The 22,112-nt window shown below is 33.3% G+C and overlaps 1 protein-coding gene across 2 annotated transcripts in view; it reads right to left on the bottom strand.

Moving 5' to 3' along the window:
- Positions 1-949: 949 nt before the first annotated feature.
- The window catches only part of LOC149805498 (PH domain-containing protein DDB_G0274775-like), a 33,196-nt gene continuing 12,033 nt past the window's right edge, over positions 950-22,112 (bottom strand). The window contains exons 2-3 of one of the 2 annotated variants that reach the window (XR_016419679.1): positions 5,874-15,880; positions 950-5,806 (exon numbers count right to left, since the gene is read on the bottom strand). Coding sequence is in view for 1 of the 2 variants with exons in the window: in XM_089950096.1 (XP_089806222.1) it covers positions 15,662-15,880 (219 nt within the window). In the remaining variant the exon portion in view is untranslated. Of the gene's footprint in view, positions 15,881-22,112 lie in introns of both variants that reach the window. The other variant, XM_089950096.1, reaches the window with a different exon arrangement.

The raw sequence follows: 22,112 nt of genomic DNA, 5'->3' as shown, positions 1-22,112 counted from the left end.
TATGTTCATGGAAATGTCAGTAGTCTTTCCTTTTTGATAGACAGACCTATCTGTTTCCAGCATTTACACTCTGAAGTTGTCAGGTCTAACCTTTTTAATTAATAGTCATCATCTATACTTCTCGACTAGTTGAAGCTCATGAGTACAGTTTCAAATGTTGCAAGTTTTTATAATATGTTTTATCTCTTCCATGGAATTGCAATCTGAATAAAAACCTATTACATATGATTTTACTATTTATGTGTTATAGATGTTTTCACCGTATTTATTCCCTGGATAGACTTAGGTCTTGTTTATCAAAATCTATGCATGGGCTACAATAACCTCTTTGTAAAATGGAAGCTATCAAAATAGTGGTAATGTCATTAAGAGGTTTTGAATTTCCAAAATGAAGAGTTCATTATTAACAGCATAGGCAACCACAGCAAATTTAAGAATTAAAGCTATCTACATCAGTCATTCCATTCCCACCCCCATTTTTTAAATCACAATATTGCATCTTATTCTCTTTTCCCATTCTGCAAAAATTTATAACGCAGTTTACTTATAATTTGTGTGACTCCATCTGGAATAGGTTTTGCACAGATCAACTGAGTATTAGGAACAGGTTTTGCATAGATCAACTGAGTATTCAGAATAGTTTCATTTCCACATGATTCAGGTTAAGTTTTTCCAAGAATCTATTTTTCTGGGTGGGGTATCCTTTGTGGTGATGCAATTCTCCCAAGACAGCACTTTTTCACTCACTAAATGAAAAAAAGTTCAGAATTATAATGGGATTCTTGAAAGGTGAATTTCAGTCTGAGATGCAAGATCTGTGCCTAGAATAATTCCTATCTATATTTGCCTTGGGAAAAATGATTTCTTCCTTGGAGAGCATTAGAGACAACCCGATGGACAGTGAGAAATACTAAGAAATTCTAATCAAAGGTTGAAATATAAATGAAAATTTTAAATTCAGGATTACGTTTTTTAATAGCAAGATAATTATAACCGAGAACAAGATCAAAGAATGTACATCTCAATACATCAGTTTAAAGGCGACTAAATTATTTTCAGCAAGTGCCCCTACTAACGCTTTAATGTCCAAGCAGAATTTTGTGGCATTCAAGATAATACCACTTTTCTTTTTTAACTGCTGACTACTGAAACCATCTCTGATATTCATGAGCAATATAAATTTCAAATTTTCTACTAGCCACTTTGGTTGTCATGCTGGATATTAAACTGGCACAATTTTTATTTAAGACCAACTAGCAAGCATAGCAAAGTTGCCTAAATAACCCCCTCCCCCGACTGCACGAGTCCAAAATTCCCATCAAACAATTTTATTCATTTGGAGGGAGTCCCACAATTGGCGGGGGTGGGGTTGGATGTGGCAGTCAGACATCATGCTGATACAACTTTGCAATGTTGATTTGGGGGCCATGTCAGACATCAGATTGGCATCATTTTTATTTAAATTCAGCTAGATGTCATAAGAAGTATCAAAGTGAAAACCCCATGCATATGTGACCATCCATTCAGGATGAGTAGTGATAAGATTTTCAAGATGGCAATCATGATAGCCATACTGGATTTCAATGTGAAACCATTTTCATTTGGAATAAACTAGTCACTCTAAAAAGTCTTCTGTTGATAAAAAAAAGACACATGCTGATATGAGTTTCCATTCAAGAAGAGAAGTGATAACAAGATTTTAAAGATAGCTGCTGTTGCAGCTATATTAGATGTCAGATCAGCACCATTTTCTTTAAGACCAAATATACATTAAAAAAGTCTTTTAAGGAAATTCCCAAGCTGATATGACAGTAGAGATACCAAAAATGTTCAATATGTCCATTCTGTTCGATTTTCATTCAAGACAAACAAATCATAAGAATTCTTTTAGTGACTGACATGACAATTCATTTGGGAGGAGTTACAATAACAAGATTATCAAGATGTCTGCTTTGTGGTGGCCATAATGGATTTTCTGAGAATCACCAGTTTCATTTAGGACCAACTAGCTTTTGGGATGATCATATATCTAAATTTCAAGGGTAATCCTTTATTCTTGTGAGAAGAGGTGGAAGATGGAAGAAGGACGACTGAATGCAGACAACAGGCCATCCCTTTCTAAACGTTATAAACCTATTTGCATAAATTACATATCCAGTCTAATTTAGTCTAAGAGTGAGATACATTTTCAGTTTCAGTTTGATAAATAAATGATCACAACCTTCCTAAAATATTGTAAATACATGAACTTTGCCACAGGAGCACACCATTGTTATTATTATATAAATATTTTGGACCCACAACTGCCAGAAGAATATAGTAACGTTTTCAAAAGAGGAAGTAATGGTAATGACATGGTATTTAAAAATATCATGCAAAATGTATTCAATCTCATATCTTTTCATCAAACCCGACTGAAAACAAAAGTACCATCCATAACATATACATGTTAAGCTTGTACTCTATATCAAGGTAGAACATGGTCTTTTCCTAAAATTTCATTAAGGGTGGAAGTTTGAATATGGTCTATTTTTATAATTATGCAAAGGGGGAAAGTTGGAACATGGTCCATTTCTATAATTACACAGAGGGTGAAAGTTAGCACATGGTCTAATCCAATAACTACACAAAGAATGGAAGCTAGAACATGGTCTATTCTTATAATTACACCAAGGGTGAAAGTTAGAACATGGTCTATTCCTAAAATTACACAAGGATGGAAATTTTATTCCTTTCAGCTTTTGACTTCATCATATATGAGTAATCATCCTGCATCTAAGCAACTCAGCTACTCAAGCCAAATTTTAGACAGATGTGTTTTTAATATCTGCTTTGCATATGATGTGCAATGCAATATATGGTGTAAAATAGGTAGAACTCTTGATTTTTGTCACAAAGTCTCTTCATACAAGTAAAACACTATGCCTTTGTAAGATGCATGTAAGGTAGTTGTCTGATGAATTACTATTTGTAGATGTAACTTATGGTGAACATGTCACAAAACAATTGATAATGTATTTCTTTCAGCAGGACCATAGCTATAAAGGGCATTAAGCACAATATGATGTTTATGGGCTACACATTTTTAGCATGGCTAACATTTCCAAGAAGCTGAAACATGACATTTTAGCTGAATAACTACATGCATACTTTAGCACTGTTGTAAATAGTCATGTAACTATGCACATGGACACTTATGAATACTGAGATAATTGTGTACTTTGACAATGTTGTAACCACTGTCAAAATAACTATGCACATATACAATGAAATGAATACTTTGAGATAAACGTGTCCTTTGGCACCACTGTAACCACTGTCAGGTAACTAGCACATGCACACTGTGATGTATACTGTCATACAGCAATGCTGTGAACACTATCAGAAAACTATATACTTTGACAATGTTGTGAACATTGTTGTGAACATTGTCAGATGACTATAAACTCTGACACTGTTGTGAACACTGTCAGAAAACTATATACTTTGACAGGGATCGTCCTGGGCTTCGCCAATGTCGCAAATTGCGATTTTTTTTCCTTATTGGCGACAAAAATATCCCACCTGGCGATTTTTTTGGCGACATACTTTTTGGTTATTTAATTTGTACATACAATCATGGATTTGGACTGAATAAATTTAAAGCCAGAACGAAAGGAAGCCACAAACCTGACTAAGCAATGCATTGGAATCAATCTGTTACACAAACGATCCTTTGTTCTTATTGACAACCCTATCTTTACAGTGCATTGTTACGTCATAACCTGCTTATGCTGACATCTGGGCTGAGTACTACTGTATGCTGCGATACAGTCAATCATGCTACCGCACTATACCTACAACTGACCGACTTCTGAAGACGCGAATAGAACAGATACAATTAATTGTATGGCTAATCCTTCTGGTTTTTTTTGTTTTTTTTTATACATATACCAATACAGTAGTTTTGCTGAACCTTCATAGAAAACTGATAACCTTTGAAGTACCGACTACTGTGTATAAATACAAAGCAAATGGAAAAAATCTCAAATCACAATTACATCTGTCGCCAGTGCAGCATTTTACTCATTGATCTTTTCCTTTTGCCATCAGTCCCGTGTTACGGCTACAGAGACTTAAACTCCGCAACAAGAAATAGCAAAAAAAAAAAAAAAAAAACAAACCAGTTTTGCATAATTAATAATAATTATTTATTTCTCAAAATACAGGAGTGAAAGAATCCCTAAATTGGGTGTGAATTTACGCTTATATATACGGTCCAATATTGCCAGGAGTTGACTCGTGTAAGTTTCATTCGTGGGAATGGAGATCCTATTTTTCTTGTCGAGAAAATTTATACAGCATTCAGTGATCATTCTTGGGATTTAGGATGCAATTCCCTACAAGCTTTGTGAAGCTAGCCATAAAAAGGGGGGGGGGGGCTGCTGAGAGACTACTGGTGTCACCTGCCAGCACTGAGGACTGTGAACGTGGATTCAGTAAGATGAACCTCATAAAAAGTGACATCAGAAATAAGCTCTGCATCTCATCTCTCGAGAATTTAATGAGAATCAGCATGTACAGATGTGAAAAATTAGACTTTGAAACTGCATTCAACAAGTGGGCAGCCCTAAAATGGCGACGGATCTTCATGTAACACTTTGTAACATTTTGTTAATGCTTGTTGTAATTAAAGTAGTAACTAATCCATCTTTTGTAATTTTCATTGCCTGTTACATTAATAGACTAAATTAACACTTGGAAAAATGTACACTACTTTTTTTGGCGACACTTTTTGAAAATTGGCGACAAAATATTGAGGTTGGCGATTTTTTTGGCGACAGCTTTTTAAAAGCCAGGACCATCCCTGACTTTGACAATATTATGAACAAGTATAGTTATTGTTTTGAATTTATAGAAGCATTTATTGTATTCACACATCCATGTTACTATATTAAAATGAAAGTGTCTATAATATTTAAAATGTTAAGTGTAAAAATTTGGCAATTTGCCAATCATAATATTCTGTGCTCCTCTCTGTGTCAGTATTCTTTCAGGTTGAGATCATTGAATATATCTTACACATTCAGTCTGACTATACTGATTGATAAAATGCTAGCACAATATATAACAACATGAAGATAACGTCTCTAAACAATATCACTCGTCAAAATGTATGTGAGGTCTGAAATAATTACCCATAAGCACTTCTGACTATACAAGAAATTATGATGCATAAGATGTTCAAAATATACAATAACATTAGTACTGGAAAGTTTACATAAACACATAAAGAGTGAAACCTTAATGTAATTCACAACATGATAAACTCAGACGTATTTCTAAACATAACTGTCAACAAAATACCAACAACTATGAAGAGCTCAGTCTCTGATCAGCCATCACATGAAACACAAACACATCAAAGTCTACGCTTTTATACAGTCATAAACAGAACAAATATCATGAACCATGATCAGTTTTTAATTTCAAGAAAAAGAACACAAGTCGAGACTTAAATTTAAGTTTATAATAATATAATGATCTGATTGGCTGAAATTTAAGCCAGACTTAAAATTTTGGAAATAAAATGCCTTAAGTCTAGTCATAATTTAAAACATACATTGGTGAGATTTACATAACAAAATGTCTTTAGTCAAGACTTGAAGACTTACATTGGTGAAATGGGGGCCTGATTGTTCAGTTTGTAGTCAAACTTAAAAATTTCAGTTAATCAGATACATGTAACTGGATTCTATACTTAAATTTTAATCTAGACTTGCAATTCTGTTGGTGAAATCAAGGCCTGTCATGAAGATCATCAAAACTTAAATTTTAATCTAGACTTGCAATTCTGTTGGTGAAATCAAGGCCTGTCATGAAGATCATCAAACTCTTAAACTGAGATTATGACAGTTTTCCGATAGCCAATCAAAAGTGATATTACAAAAGTATGGTCATTTGTTGGCTGACACAAACTCTCAGCTGAGGCTCAAGGTAACAAATTTTATGTTTACAAGGCCAGTCCGGCCATTTCTGAGTCACAGCTTGCAGTTTATACTTTGAATAGTTGGTTGCAGTGAATAAGCTTGCATATAACTCAGACAAAACAAACAAATATGACCTTTATCTACCATGGCCTCTGAACAGACAGTTCAGGGTCAATCTCATTTTTTCTAATGAAATTCCTAACAACCTGCACAGATCAAGATCTGCTGGTGCCACATGCATTATTATATATGTGTCTACATAGTTTACAGCTGACCTCTCCACAATATAAAGTTCAGAAATATTGCAGTTTTCCACAATGTATACCATAATGTCTGTAATTTTTGTACTAATAACATTTTGTACATCAATTCATAATATTTTTGTCCCTTCATTTCTCATACCCAAAAAATTGAAATCTTATTTGGTTTTTACAAATCAGGTTGGCATAAGCATGGAAAACAATGAATTTATGGTTAGTCTCACTGAAATTTTCATACAAACTTAAATGTAATATATAAATTAAAAAAGCAATAAGATGAATTATGGATATAATGAAGTAATTCTGGATCTCTCAGGGGTTTATTATACAGGTGCTCCATGTTATTCTGAGAATTAGGTAAAATTATCATTAATATTATAAAAGCTTAAAACTATTCATACACCCAGAATATAATTAGGAAAAAGTGCACAATCAATTACAGACAATATGGTATGCAGGCCCAACTTTTCTAATTAATATGGATTTAATTAGGCATTATACAGAATTTTATTTGAGAAAGGAAATATTAGACTGTTTGGGAATATTTCATTTCATTCATGCAAAAATAAAGGAAGTTTAAAAGTAGCTTCATTCTTATTGTGAATGACAAATCACTACATAAAAAACATACATCAATAACAGATATACACATGACTTCGATAGAAATGTAAACTAGATAAATGTGAAATTCCACAAAGAGGCCATGTTTTTCATAACAAGTTTGTAGACTCTTTGGTAAAGTAATTAAGAATGTGTACCATACGATTCTTCAAGTATGGTAAGAAACTTCATCACTTTCCTCTTACATCAGCAAATATATTAAACTATGAACATCCTGTTTGTACATTTATCTCTGCTGTCCCTCACAGTCATGTGGATTCTATATGAATGAAAACAAAATGGCTGAAAATAAAATTTCTTTGTATTCTGACCTAAACCATGGTCTTCCTCTTGGGAAAATAATGAATAAGCACAGAGACAGACATAAACAAGTGATATGTTTGAATCAAACCATGCTTGCCTTATTCACTGACAAAATATATCTTTCTACAAAAATATTTCTTTCTAGATATTTAAGCAACTTTGCTCTTTTCCTGAAGCATCAACACCTTTAATTTTCTTCTGTGCCAAAATTTAAATTTAAATTTTTCTAAGCATGTTATTACTGCCACTGTAAAGCCTCTGCTGAAGAAATCAACACTCAACCATAATGATTTAAAGAACTACCGCCCAGTTTCTAAACTCCCATTCATAACAAAAATCTTAGAAAAAGTTCTTCTATCCCAACTTGTATGTCATCTGAATTCAAACAGTCTTTTAAACAATGTACAATCTACATATCGCCCTTGCCACAGTACTGAAACTACTCTTCTAAAAGTAGTTAATGACATTCTCTCTGCTTTGGATAGCGGAAAGTTTACAGTCCTCACCCTCCTTGATTTGTCTGCAGCATTTGACACAACAGACCATGACATACTACTTCACCATCTTCAACATGTATTTGGCATTCATGATACAGCCTTACTGTGGTTCAAGTCCTACTTGGTCAACAGGACACAAAATTGTGTCTACAAATGCAATACACTCCAGCCCAGTTGATCTATGTTGTGGTGTTCCACAGGGGTCTGTTCTTGGACCTGTTCTATTCGTTCTATACACTCAGCCACTCTCAACTGTCATAGATCATCATCCAGTGTTTCACCAATTGTACGCTGATGACACCCAAATATACAAATCTAGCCACCTAACTGTAGTTGATGCTACCATCCAAGGTGTTGAGATGTGCATTTCTGATGTGAAATCTTGGATGACATGTAACAAGCTGCAGATGAATGATGATAAAACTGAGGCCATTCTGATCACAACACAAAGACTTTCTCATTCACATCCTTTACCTCCGACAATAAATATCAGAAACACCAACATTATATTCAAATAGTACAAAACCTAGGTGTTACTCTGGACAGTACTCTCACATTGCACCAACATGTCATGAACATATGCAAGGCTGCATATCTTGAGCTGAGACGCATCAGCTCCATTCGCAAATATCATTCAGTTGATGCCACTAAAACACTTGTGTGTTTATTAGTACTTTCAAAACTGGACTACTGTATGTCAGTTCTGTCTGGTTCATCTCAATATCTACTCCAGAAACTTCAAACAGTTCAAAACACAGCTGTTTGTATCATCCTTAGAGTACCACGATCAGAGCACACCTCCTGCTGCTCTGTAACCTACACTGGTTATCCATTTGATGCAAAATCAAAGACAAAATGTGTTCTCTGTGCTATGTTTTACTGATGGACTCCATTCCAACATACCTATCCGACCTCACCTATGTGTACACCAGCAAAATACTTACGCTCCTCTTCTGACAATCGTATACTCATTATTCCCACTATGAAAACTAAGTCATATGGACAACATTCTTTTGCATACCAGGGCCCAGCAACGTGAAATGAATTGCCCACTGAACTTGGACACAAAGACTCAGTGATCCCATGCAAACGTGCTCTTAAAACTCACCTATTTTGACTGCAAGAACAAACTTAAAGACCCAATTTTGTTTCCTACTGTAAACATTTTCAGCATGTTTTTTGTTTTCTAATTTTATGGTGTTTGTTTTTTGTAATATCATATCATTATATGTTTTTTTGTGTTATAGGTGTTGTCTAATGTTGTAACGTGCTTAGAGCTTCTAAAGATTAGGTGCTACACAAAGACCTCATTATTATTATTATTATTATTCATGTCTGTCTGTACATTCTTAATATTCTCAGTGTACATCCTTGAGTCAAAATATAAGGAGACTATATATTCCATATCCCCTTTTTAACTTCTGTGTCATTATATATATATATATATATATATATATATATATATATATATATATATATATATATATATATATATATATATATTCACACACACACACACACATATATACACACTTGCCACAAATGTATTCTGGCATGATAGATGCACATTCTGTATTACCCTATGCAAGAATGTATTGGAAATTCTTTATAGCTGCATACATATTGGCAGATTTTTTTAAACAAATAGAAGCTGATAATTATGCTTCACAGCTTGAATAAACACCATTTTGTTTTAATCTCAAACACCTAAGAGATGATACAATGAAATATCATAATTTCAGATCTTAAAATAATTTTGTACAGAGATAATCGTCAAAACATATTTGTAAGAAAATAACTTTATGGAAATATTTGTGACAATAATCATTATCAATGATCAAAATATACCCGGATTAACCTAGACAATATTTACAATACATAAATCCAATAGAAATTAGCACTGTTTTTCATTTCAGTCATTTTTATTATTATATACTCTAATTTTGTCCCACAGACTTAATATGCATTAACTGAAAAATATTTTCACATATATGATGTCAAAAAGCAATGTCATTGATATGGATGCACATTATGACAGCATGATATCAACCGTTGCTTTACATTATGACAAAATCCAGCTTGCCCAATATATTCAGTTGTATCATGAATGAAATTATGACTCAAGTGGAGTAAAGAATAAACAAATGCATATTTATTCAGTTGTTTGTAATTTCTTTAAATGCCAATACTAAGAGATTTCTTGTAACTAATGCAAATTACAAATTTAAGTATATAATAAACAGCTTACTGCATCTACAATTTCTGATATCTTGGATGGACTCTATCATTTGGTACAGCTGACAGAAAATTCCATTAGGCACATGCCTAAAACAACTCATCCACCTGAGATACTAAAATGTACATGTACAGTAACCTATAAATATTATATTTCATTCTATGTTATATATATAGTGCACATATCCAATATGATCTTGGATGAAGCCTTATGGGAAAATAAAAAAATAATTCATGAGGCATAATGGTGCAGAAATAAAATCACTGTGTCCCAATGTTTCATAATACAGTAAACATGAAGTAAGCATTTCTACAGTACTATATATATATATATATATATATATATATATATATATATATATATATATATATATATATATATATATATATGGAAGTTTATGTATATAGAACTCTGTATATATTAGAAATTATGTGGCAAGATGTGTATACAATATTTTATGCAAAATATCAACTTCTGAAATAGTAATTTCAAGTAAATATATGGTAAAACTGAGATAACTAAAAACTCAACTACTTGAGTACACAGGAATAACTCACCAGGTCCCAGAGTCAAGAACATCTTTGCTTACAACCTTTAAAAATCTGAAACACCCAAAACTCAAACAAAAATTGTTGGGACCAAAGTACTTCAACTTTTCAAAGACTTGGTGTCTGAATCAATAATTATGATTTCAGCTTGGATAGAACAGACATTACACTATAGTTGAAAATAATTTAAAAAATTCACTGAATACAGCTGGACATATCTAGGAATGCACTTAACACAAATCCAATAAAACTTTATTGAAAATAATTGAGTCTTCTGTGACTGAATGTGGAAAAAAAAAGTTTGAAATTTATGGTGAATGTTACAGACATTTTATAGATGATAAAAGTGACCAGGAGTGTAATGTAAAACTGACAAACTATGAAATTATTAGTTGATTTTTCTGTGCAAATAATAGTATACCTTTATCAAGGCATACGTTTTCATACTAACGAAAACCTCTTCACAAACCAAAGAAACTGATAAACATGAAAAATGTTAATTCCAATTAATTATCAGGAGGACAAAAATTCTTATTCTAAAACTTAATAAAGAAATAATATATATTTTTTATCTAGCCAATGAAAACTAAATATGTTCAACATGAGTAAAAATGAAACATCAAATGCTTGTAAAATAATCTGGTAAGCTGAATGATAAAGTTTTCATTCAGGGAAGATATTCAAACCAAACTAATCTGGGAAAACAAAAATAAATGTCTTTAAAAATTTTATGAAAGGATTAAACCAAATGATGAGCTTAATTTGGGTCTTCAAAGGGCAACAATTGAGGACTGCAAATTTCAAAATAAGACTTACTTCCCTTGTATCACATGAAGATTTGTGTACTGCATTTTACAGGGTACAACAATTTTCAAAAAATTTGACTGAGGTCCACATAGCTGCCAGGAAAGCAAACGGTAGTCAGCTTAAACTCAGGATTAAAAGAACAATTCAATGTTGGCAATAGATTTTCCTATTAATTACAATATTTTGGACTGAAAAATATGACACCAAATTTCGAACTGGAAAATTCTAAGTCACCAAAATTTGAAATAAAAAATACTAATCACCAATAGCTTCCCAGGGTTTGATGGTTCTTTCCTGGGTCTTCCTCCACCAAACATACTGGCCATCTTTTATCGACTATCATGTGCTGAAAATGGCATTAAACACCACAAATCCAAGACATTCTCACCATGACAATTATTGTCTTTCTATAACAATGGTATCTGACAAGGGAAAGAAAACTCTAGTAAAGTAAATAAAATTAAATGGTAGTGTGGTACAGAAAGTCGCTGATGTGATCATCATCTCATTCAGTGTAAACTGCTCCATCAATTTAAGTGGCTAGAGCACGATTCAGCTTTGCTAAAGTTTGCAAAAGTTTATTAGTTGTATATAAAGGCTAGGAGGCTAAACTATTAAGCCAAAAATTCAAGACATGTGTAGAAAAACTGCTGACCAAATACATCTTAGAATAATTCAAAATTGAAGAAGTGTTAATACAAAGGCACGAAAATTTAACAAAATCATCTATATATGCACACACATATGCATTCCAAATTGTATTTGTCTATCTTAAGTGTTTTCTACTAAACTGTGCTATTGGGTTTCGTCCAAAAAGCTCATAAATGTAAAACCAAAAACACACACAAAAAATAAGATAACTGATGTAATGGCCTGGCAATTGAAACAGGAGTTAAACATAGCAATACAAATAAGTTTAACTTCTTTTACCCATCTCAAGTAGTTTCTGACTGTGTCATCATGCTCTCAATACTTTCACATGGCGGCCAGTATTAATATTGGAGGAAGAAACCGGGAAAACTCCAGAAAGAACCACTGACCCACAAGAAGTTACTGGCAAGATTTTTCACATACCCACATTGTCCGAATTCAAGACTAGAACCCATGCAGACAGAGGTGAGATGGAAGTGATCTGTAATGAAGAGCGCTTTAGACTACTTGGTCACTCGGGGCCCCTAAAAAAAGGTAACTAAATAGCAAATACAGAATTTTATATAAAATATTATTTTTTATACATGAATCTCTGTTTAGCATTATTACATTATTCCAATATAATGAAGCTGGCAACTGATTGATTTAAGATATACATGTATTTTATATCCTGTACATTATTCATTGGTACCAAATATCTCTTTTGAATTCCTTTGATTCTATGAAACAAGTATGGGTCACAAGAAATATCACAAGAGGTTCAAGCTGGCCATAGATCACTCACCTGGCTGCTACTTGCCAGGTAACAAAATGCAAGAGCAATTGGGCTTGAAATTGAGTCAGTAGGATGCTTCCTGTACAAAATTTCTTCTAAAGCTGTTGACACAATTTGGATCATTTTTGTAAATTCATTTTGAGAAAATGTAATTAAAAATTTGTTCTATTTTTAAGTAATGGTGGTCATGAAGGTGATGCAGCATCATTTGTAAAAATAAATATCTAAAAGAGCTTTTATACCAAGATGCTGTCTGTCAAATTTGGTTAAAATATGATCAGTGGATATTTTAAAAGTCATTGAAAGTTTTTTCTGTTTTAAGTAACAGTGACTGTCATTCATGGAGGATCAGTTCCTTTCATATATACCTGAAAACACTCTATGACTGCATGTTTCATGTCAAATTGGTCAAATTTTTATGAGTGTTTTTGAGAACTTGTTTAATGTTTCTTTTTCTATTTTTAGTAATGGAGACCATATTGGACGACAAATTCCATTCAGTGAATAAATCTGAATGGCTTTGACACCAGAATGTTCACTGTAAAATTATGTACAAATTTGCCAAGTTATTTCTGAGAAAAGGTTGTAAATAATGGTTGTACATAAAATGAGAATCAATGATGCATGGCAGATGAAGGATCATACATAAGCACACTTGGTCTTACAGGGCAGGTGAGTAAGAACTATTGAATGGCAGTAAACAAATACATGTGTTCCTTTAAATGGATTTCTATTATGAATTCTGCAGAAATTTCTGAAAAAGGTATTTAGGCCCTAAACATAGAAAAGTGCAATCAAGGGATCATTGTAACCAATATTTGTGCATCTAACTTAATGATGCAGGTGCATTTATTATCAAGAAATCAATCATTTTAACAACATCCTGAACATAACAACCAACAAATATTAACTATACTATGTTAATGGCTTCCTTGTTTTTGGGGAACATTCCATGAAGCAACAGTGCCACATACACAAATCATCCATCATTAGACATTTTAAAAAATACCAGAAAATTAAATATATAGTAGTATATCTCGATTCAATTTTCACCAACATCTTGAAACATTCAAGAGATTTTCCATCAGTAACTTATATATTTGCCCCAGTTGTTTCTTCCTGTCAGAATAAAAAAAGTAATAACTTACGAATTTGTTTTACATCAACAGTATGAGGCAACTGTCACCCAAAAATAAATCTGGCTTCAAAAATGTATTCTGTGTAATACTATGTCTGACCTTTAATGCTGCATATGATTCAGTAGTAAAAAATGTGGCCACAGAACTATGACACTACAGCTTAAGATCCAATAGTAATGAACGTGGCCACAGATATATGACACTACAGCTTAAGATCCAATAGTAATAAATGTGGCCACATAACTATGACACTACAGCATATGATTCAATAGTAATAAATGTGGCCACAGAACGATGACACTACAGCTTAAGATCCAATAGTAATGAACATGGCCACAGATATATGACACTACAGCATATGATCCAATAGTAATAAATGTGGCCACAGAATTATGACACTACAGCATATGATCCAATAGGAATGAATGTGGCCATAAGTATGACACTACAGCATAAGATCCAATAGTACTGAATGTGGCCATAAGTATGACACTACAACATATGATCCAATAGTACTGAATGTGGCCATAAGTATGACACTACAGCATAAGATCCAATAGTACTGAATGTGGCCATAAGTATGACACTACAACATATGATCCAACAGTACTGAATGTGGCCATAAGTATGACACTACAACATATGATCCAATAGTACTGAATGTGGCCATAAGTATGATACTACAACATATGATCCAACAGTACTGAATGTGGCCATAAGTATGATATTACAACAAATGATCCAATAGTACTGAATGTAGCCATAAGTATGATACTACAACATATGATCCAATAGTACTGAATGTGGCCATAAGTATGATACTACAACATATGATCCAATAGTACTGAATGTGACCAAAGGAATATGACAAGAGACCCTTTCTGTCAAGCCTGGATTTTATTTAGCTCAAAAAAAAAAAAAAAAAAAAAATAACAGGAAAGTATAAATTACAAGATTAAGCTCATTCATAAAAAAAACCTTTATTATCTGGTTTACTCTAGTGTTTGGATGGTATGGATGGGTGGACACACACACACACACACACAAACACACAACCGACACAGACACACACATATCTTTCTCTCAAGCTTCCAATAAAGCAGACTCAACAAAATCCCTATGACCTACTTGGATGGTATTAAGTGCAACACGTTGAGATTATACAGAATCCATGAAAATTCATTACAGTATATATACTATGTGCCTAAAAAGTGCAACAACCAAAAACTTAATGCTGCTTCTGCCCAAAATATAAAAAAGGCAATGAAGAGATATTGTACAACTGATACCAATGTCTGTTTCATATCTTTTGCATGCAAGATTTGTGATAAAAAAATGGAGTACATTGTAAAATATATTTTTGCTAAAATGTAGCATCAGTCAAAGGAGGTTCAATAAAACTGACCAACGACAAAAAACAAAGGTATTTACGAAAAGTGACATACAGAACAATATATTCATCTAAGAATTACAATGGAATGGATTTATAAACATGTAGAATACTATTTTTATATAATATTAGATATATTTACAATATTCAAGTAAATAAGTTAAAACAATAACATCCATGAAGCAGATGTCTAATAGAATAAGCCTGTAATGTTATTCTTCTATAAATGCAGTGGAAATGGAGGAAAGAAATAACAACAGAAACTTAACTGTAAATAAGCTTAATTTTGAGCTAAAACAACCTATAGTATGCAATTTTTACACATTCCTTCTTCTCACTAATTGCTTTTCTTACAACCATTCAGATCCTAACAATAAGAGCTATTCAAGTCCATTTCATTCACACCTAGCAACATTAACATAAATTAATACATCATTTATCATTGAAGAGAAATCCTGACCAGAACTATTGAATCACACATGCTGAAGAGTTGTCTCCCCTTTGTCCTGCTGCCTTTGCAAAGCAAATTGCTTGCATCCAATCATTTTGAGTCATTTCATTCTCCGCATGGATGAAGTAGGTGCGTCCATTTTCCTTAGACTTTATGGAAAATGCAAAGGACTTTCTATCGATTGATGTTTCTGAAATTTCTGCATTTGTCAGTGGTATCCTTTTCAACTTGTCCTGCAAGAAAAAATAAAACATTAACTAAGTTAGTATGGGTCATGCAGAAAAGAAGACTGAAAGCAGAGTAACAAGGCTATTTAAGGCAATAGAGAAGAAAATAACAATATATCAAACATGTACATGTTTGACAAAGTTCTCAAAAAATAGGGATTCCAATTTACAGAAAAATAATGACTAGGCCAAACTTCATGGACTAAAACTGATGGTCCTTGAAAATGGTTCAGTATATTCCCACTAAAGAGAACTCAAATAATTTATCCTTCTCCATAATCTGTCTAGGTAACTGTTTTCTTTTGCCATAATTGATAACAACCAAACAATCATCAGATGGTTTAAAAAAAAACAAAAACAAGGAAATTTATTGGGTTATCTTTTTAAAAATCATTTATTGAGGAAGATAATCATGCAAGGAGATTTCTCAGATATGGCCTCTGTCCTTAAATTATCCCACATATCTACTTATTATTAGCATATAACTTCCACTGTAACAAATTCTGTGATATGATTTGCCTGAAAGATTCTTCAACTTGTCTTGAAAATGTTTGACAGAATTGGATCACAGTGGTAAAAGGTTAGTTTGAAAACGACAGTAAATTTTGTAAAATATCATCCTATACTTTTAGACTTGTTTATGTTGACAACAAAATATGCAGCTTTTAAGTTAGAAACAAGTAAATTCTGTAAAATATCATTCTGTACTGTTAGATTTGCTTATATTGACAACAAAAAAAATGCAGCTTTAAAACAAGTAATGCCCACACCCCACCTCCTTCAAATTTTGGCAAGATTGCTGAAATAAACATCTACTATGTGACTTACATTAAGCAGAACACATCATAATCTCTGAATTCAAGAGTAACCAAAAACAGAGGTACTATCAGAATATTAGGTAACATAACCTTTCAATGCATTTATTACTGAAATCAAATATGGCTACTGTCTGAGTCTCAAAAAAACAAATATCAATACAAACTATTCCACATTTAGTTTCCCACAAAAAAAATCAGGCATCTACTTTAGAGTACAAAAATGGTTTGCAATCGAAAATTTTCAAATGTTCTTTATTTTAAAGAAATGATGATTGAATGGCTATCAAAATTATATAAACTTTGACAAAATGATGAAGTGAAATTTCTTTATGTCTGGCACTTATATATATATATATATATATAAAAGCATAAAATTCTCATTTTGGAGCAAAATTAATTGCAACATACCTGACAGCAAGTGATGATTGCACAGTTTGCCCTTTTAAACTCCCCAACAGCCATTGAAAACATTAATTATGATGCAGAAAATAAATTCAGACTAGAGTGATCCTGACAATGAAATGTTTACATCTTTTAAAACTAAGGGTTTATTGCAGGTTTTATATGTTTATCTGTACAGTTTCAGAACTTTTACTTGATAAAATGTAGCCAGTATTGTGCTGATGTGTCACTAACACACACACACACACACACACACACACACACACACACACACACACACACATCAACTCGTAATTCTACTGAACTTCTTGTAGCGTGGTTCTATGGAAGGCCACATTTTTAAAAAAACATGTTGGCAAAGGAGAGGCCAAGAAGCTGCTTCTTTGACATATATGCTACAAGGAAGCAACTGGGTATGGTTCTCAAAGGAATCTAAACCAAATGGTTCATGGGGGGATTCTTGTCAGAGACCACAAGATGCAACAGAAATTTCATTGAGGCATTAGCAAGCATGTCACTGGTCTTGAGTATTATTTCTCTTCAAAAGGAAAGAGAATATCAGCCAATACCCTCACAGAAGGACAGCTATTGAGGAAATAAATCCCTACAAAGACAAACTGAGAGAGGGAGTGAGCTCTGACAGCTCTCTTTAGGAAGAAGACCATGCCTGGTCATGATGGACCAACATCATAACAGAAACAGTTTGAGGGACTCTAGCCAGTCATTGTGGATCAATCAATCATCAAAAAATGGGGATTCGGGTACCTAATGACCCTAAACTGGCTAACAAACTCTCTACTGCACCCTTCTGAAGAAGTGGTAACTTCTCTTCCTTTAATCTTGTCAGATTCAACTTGTGGAAGAACATGGAGGACCTAACAAGAGATGGATAATCTTGATACTGAAGCTGGTATCAACATTTGCAACAGAAAGTACCCAGCCATTGACCATTATGCCATGCCAAGACTCGCACCTATGGAAGCCAACAGATCAGGAGTAAATTACCAGAGCCTGGTGATGAATCAATGATCAGTGACTGGGTCCCTGTACCTGGTACCAAGTCACCAGTCACCAGTCAGGCTACTCATACCTGCAGTCAGACCCTTTCCCAGATCTGACACACTTATATCGGAGCTATTCCCTAAAGAGGTGGCTTGATACTGTCACTGACAATGGTCCCCATTAACTGAACAGGTGATGAGACCTATTTTCAGTTTGCATTGAGCTGTGGGAGAGTAAATGGTACTGTTCCCACTAATGGGGGAGAGGGCATGACTCGCTCCATTCTAATGGAAAAGAGAGGGTTGTGCTCCTCCCTAAGAGGAAGGTGCAACTCACTCTCTGCCATCATGGAATGGGGAAGGTGCAGCTCCTCCCAAGGGTGCAACTCACAAACTTTGGAGGAAGCTCCCTAACCTGTGAGTCTCAGATAAGACTACAGTAATCCTTAATTGAGACCCATGGGACCCAGATTAGGAAAATTCTGATTAATTTAAGGAGGACAAAGAGTCAACTCTCTTCCTTCATTATGTTTGGCTTGGTTCCATACCTTGCCTAACAAGAGACAGGCAATGGGGTGGTATCACCCATCCACACCCCTGCCTTTTACAATGCATTGCTGAAAGAGAATGCTATAATGAAGATTTATTCAAAAATGTCTACGAAAGTAACTGTATAAATGAATAAATGCATTTGTGTGGATTAAGTCTACATTAGCATGATAACAAGAAGATCTTACCTTTTCTAGGTGTGTTCTCAGAGAATAAAACAATCACTGAAGTTTTAGTGAAACAGGAAGCAATGCTAAGTTGAGAATGGTGTTCAGTAACTAAGCACAACATGAAGGAAAAAACTGGTGTGTGATCTGCCTTTCCGAAATAAAAACATCATCACATTAAAGGAAAATGTGAACTATGGTGATTTGTTACTGTAACAAACAGAATAAATACAAGTCCACAAACCAAATTTATTTCAGACAGGGTAACAAAACCATGATATAATAATGAAGATATTTAATAAAAATTACATCATCCAGCAATTGTCAAGAACTGGGGGTGACTAATTTAGCAAAAGTCCAGTTTGGTAACATTGCTAATAAATGATAATAAATAGGAATACTATCTAGTATTAATTATGAGAATGAAATTCATGTTTGATGAAATACACAACACAAAAGGAAAAACTGGTGTTCAACTTGAGTGTCCGAGATAAAATAGCACAAGTCACATTACCGGAAACTGTGAAATATGAAAAGCTGCTAATATAATAAAACAATAAACAGAATCAATATGAGTATGCAGACCAAATAACTCAATATAAGGAAATAAAAGAATTAATAATTTGGATAAATAATATAAATTAAAACTGACCGAACTTATTCAATAACTGGGAATGACTTATTTTGCAAAAAAAACAGTTTACTCAGATTAATAATAAAAATGAGAATAAAAATTAATACTATCTGATATTAAGTCACATTAAATGAAATTGTGAAATGCGAAGATTTTTTACTGTAATAAAACAACAGAATCAATATGAGTCTGCAGACCAAAATTTGCAAGGATAGAGGTATTTGCTAAATGCAAACCCCAGTTAGAGATAAATTCTTAGTAATAATACTTACGCTGACATCATTATGAGGTAAGGGCAGTGATGCAAGGCCATGCAAAATAGAATCAGAAAACAAAAATGCAAAAAGCTCTCAAGAGAGCTCAATTCAAGCAGAATTTATCCTTCATCAGGAGTAATTCAATCACAATAAAGAAGAAAACTCAAATCACAGCATAAAATACAAAGTGAATGCGATTTCTCCATGACACAGAACTTAAACAGCCCATAATGGACCTGAGGGGCGATCACATGGTCTAGCATCTTATGGTTAGACCTAATGCGAGAACGAATTCTCATCAAATAGGGTATTTTACGCCTGAAAAGGGTACCAATTTTGCAATAGCAACAGATTTTGTATTACTGATATTATTTAAGTGTGATGCATGTTTGATGATTTCTTTAGTGTCCCTAAGAATTTTGTACTAAAAGTAGCTATCATCTACATTAACCAAGATTGGGAAAATAATTAAATCAGCCACTGGTCTGGCATCCTGATTGCTGCAATTTTGGTGCTCTTTAAATCATTGTACTCAAAGCTGGAGTATAAAAGCAGGATTACCGCATGTACTCACTCATAAGTTGAGTCCAACTGCAAACAACAAAGATCCTGACCTGCTGTAGCATAGTGCACCTACAGATCAGGGTCTGTGTTGTTTGTTCTACTGATTATCCCTTATAAACTGCATTGACCCAGATCTGCTGGTGCATTACGCAACAATAGATCTGGATCTGTGCATGTTTAGTTGGACTCATAGTAAATGAGTATATAAGATATATCATCTGTATCATTTTTCCTCTAGCTACCATAGTGAACAGACCTCTAAACAGTCAACAGATCAGTCAATTATGTGCCTGATTGTTTTTATAGTTCCATACCTATACAGGTAAAATCACCCTATTTTGAAATCCTATATGGAAGGGCACCTTGATTATAGCAAATAACAGCTCTGTACAAACACAGGTGCAATGAAGTTTTAGATAGTATTAACTGAAGCTGAATAACGTATAAAAAATCTGACATACACTTACAACAATAAAATTAATTTTGAATGCAAAAAAGTAATATTCTGGAACTGAGACATTCATTATAAATAAAAAAATGTCATCATCAATGACTGTATGATATCTAAGTGTATCAACTTCCTTATACCCTGAGGCAGACATTTTTCAGTTACGACTCAATGATGAAGAACCAAAGAAATAACAAATGGATTTCTGTTAAATTATAAAAGTTTCTATCACAAAATTTAACACAATATTTCTTTATTTACATTTTTTAACCTTTTTCTTTTACTGTATATGCATTGTACTGAATTTTGATATCTTTACATGTTTATATTTAATTAGAAGGGATTATCTTTCTACTTCATGTTTATATTTATTTGGAAGGGATTATCTTCCTAAATGTTTTGCACAAAATTTTATATTTATATCTTCAGAACTCTACCTTTAATCAGCACCATACAGTCATTCCTGGGTTGAAAACCCTAATACATACATATATCCACACTAAATGTACCAGTCAATGTGTTTTTATATGTTGTTCACATTTATGTCAACCTAACAAATTTCTAGTATGCCAGTAAAAGTTTATTTCTATTGTATTCCTTTCTTCGTCATCAAAGAGAATGGGATGATATATTAATATAAATTTGTTACATATAAGAATACAATGTCACATCTGTTTTTCTCCTGTGAAGAAATATTTAATAGTCCTGTAAATCCAAACCCAAACAAGTACCAATCAGTAGGAATTTTGAGGAATGATTTATCAGACAAGAAAAATATGTTTTATGTAAACCAAAACAGAGTCAGAATTAAACAGATTCCATCAATACTGCAACAGTTATCACAAAACCATTAAGTTTACAGTGGAATATTCCAAGGAAATATAATTGTTCCTTGATACAATGGTATTATGAGAAAATAATAAATTCTTAATTTTGCTCTATAGTGTAACCCACATATAAAATTTTTTATCAACATTGTGATACTTGCCACTACTTCCACTGCAAGAAGTCAGGTTTAAAAATCAATTATTACTTATTAAACATATTTGCACTAAAGAGCTGAACTTCAAGAAATATGACTCTAATCTCTAAATTTAAAACAATGCAGGATACTCTACCCAAACTCTGAATGAATATTAAACAAAATGTAGACATAAAAACCATTCAATCGATCCTATCCTAAAGGTCAGTGAATCTGGGATTGTAGTACCAGCTACCTTCTTCTCTTCTTGGCATCCGTCCGTCAACGGGAGACAATGGTGTAGCTCCAGAGTAAGTTGTTGTTTCGCCTTCCTTCTGGTTCTCTTTTCAGTGTGCTTTATGTTCCTGTCTTCACTGGCTTTTGAACACCCTGTCTGACAGCTAGGCACCAGGTGGAACAGTCATTAGCACAGCTCT

The sequence above is a fragment of the Sinohyriopsis cumingii genome, chromosome 2 (assembly GCF_028554795.1).
Source record: "Sinohyriopsis cumingii isolate HCF-2022 chromosome 2, ASM2855479v2, whole genome shotgun sequence".
Lineage (NCBI taxonomy): Eukaryota > Metazoa > Mollusca > Bivalvia > Unionida > Unionidae > Sinohyriopsis > Sinohyriopsis cumingii.
Note: the sequence above shows the minus strand (reverse complement) of the source record. Positions and strands in the feature narration are given on the sequence as shown.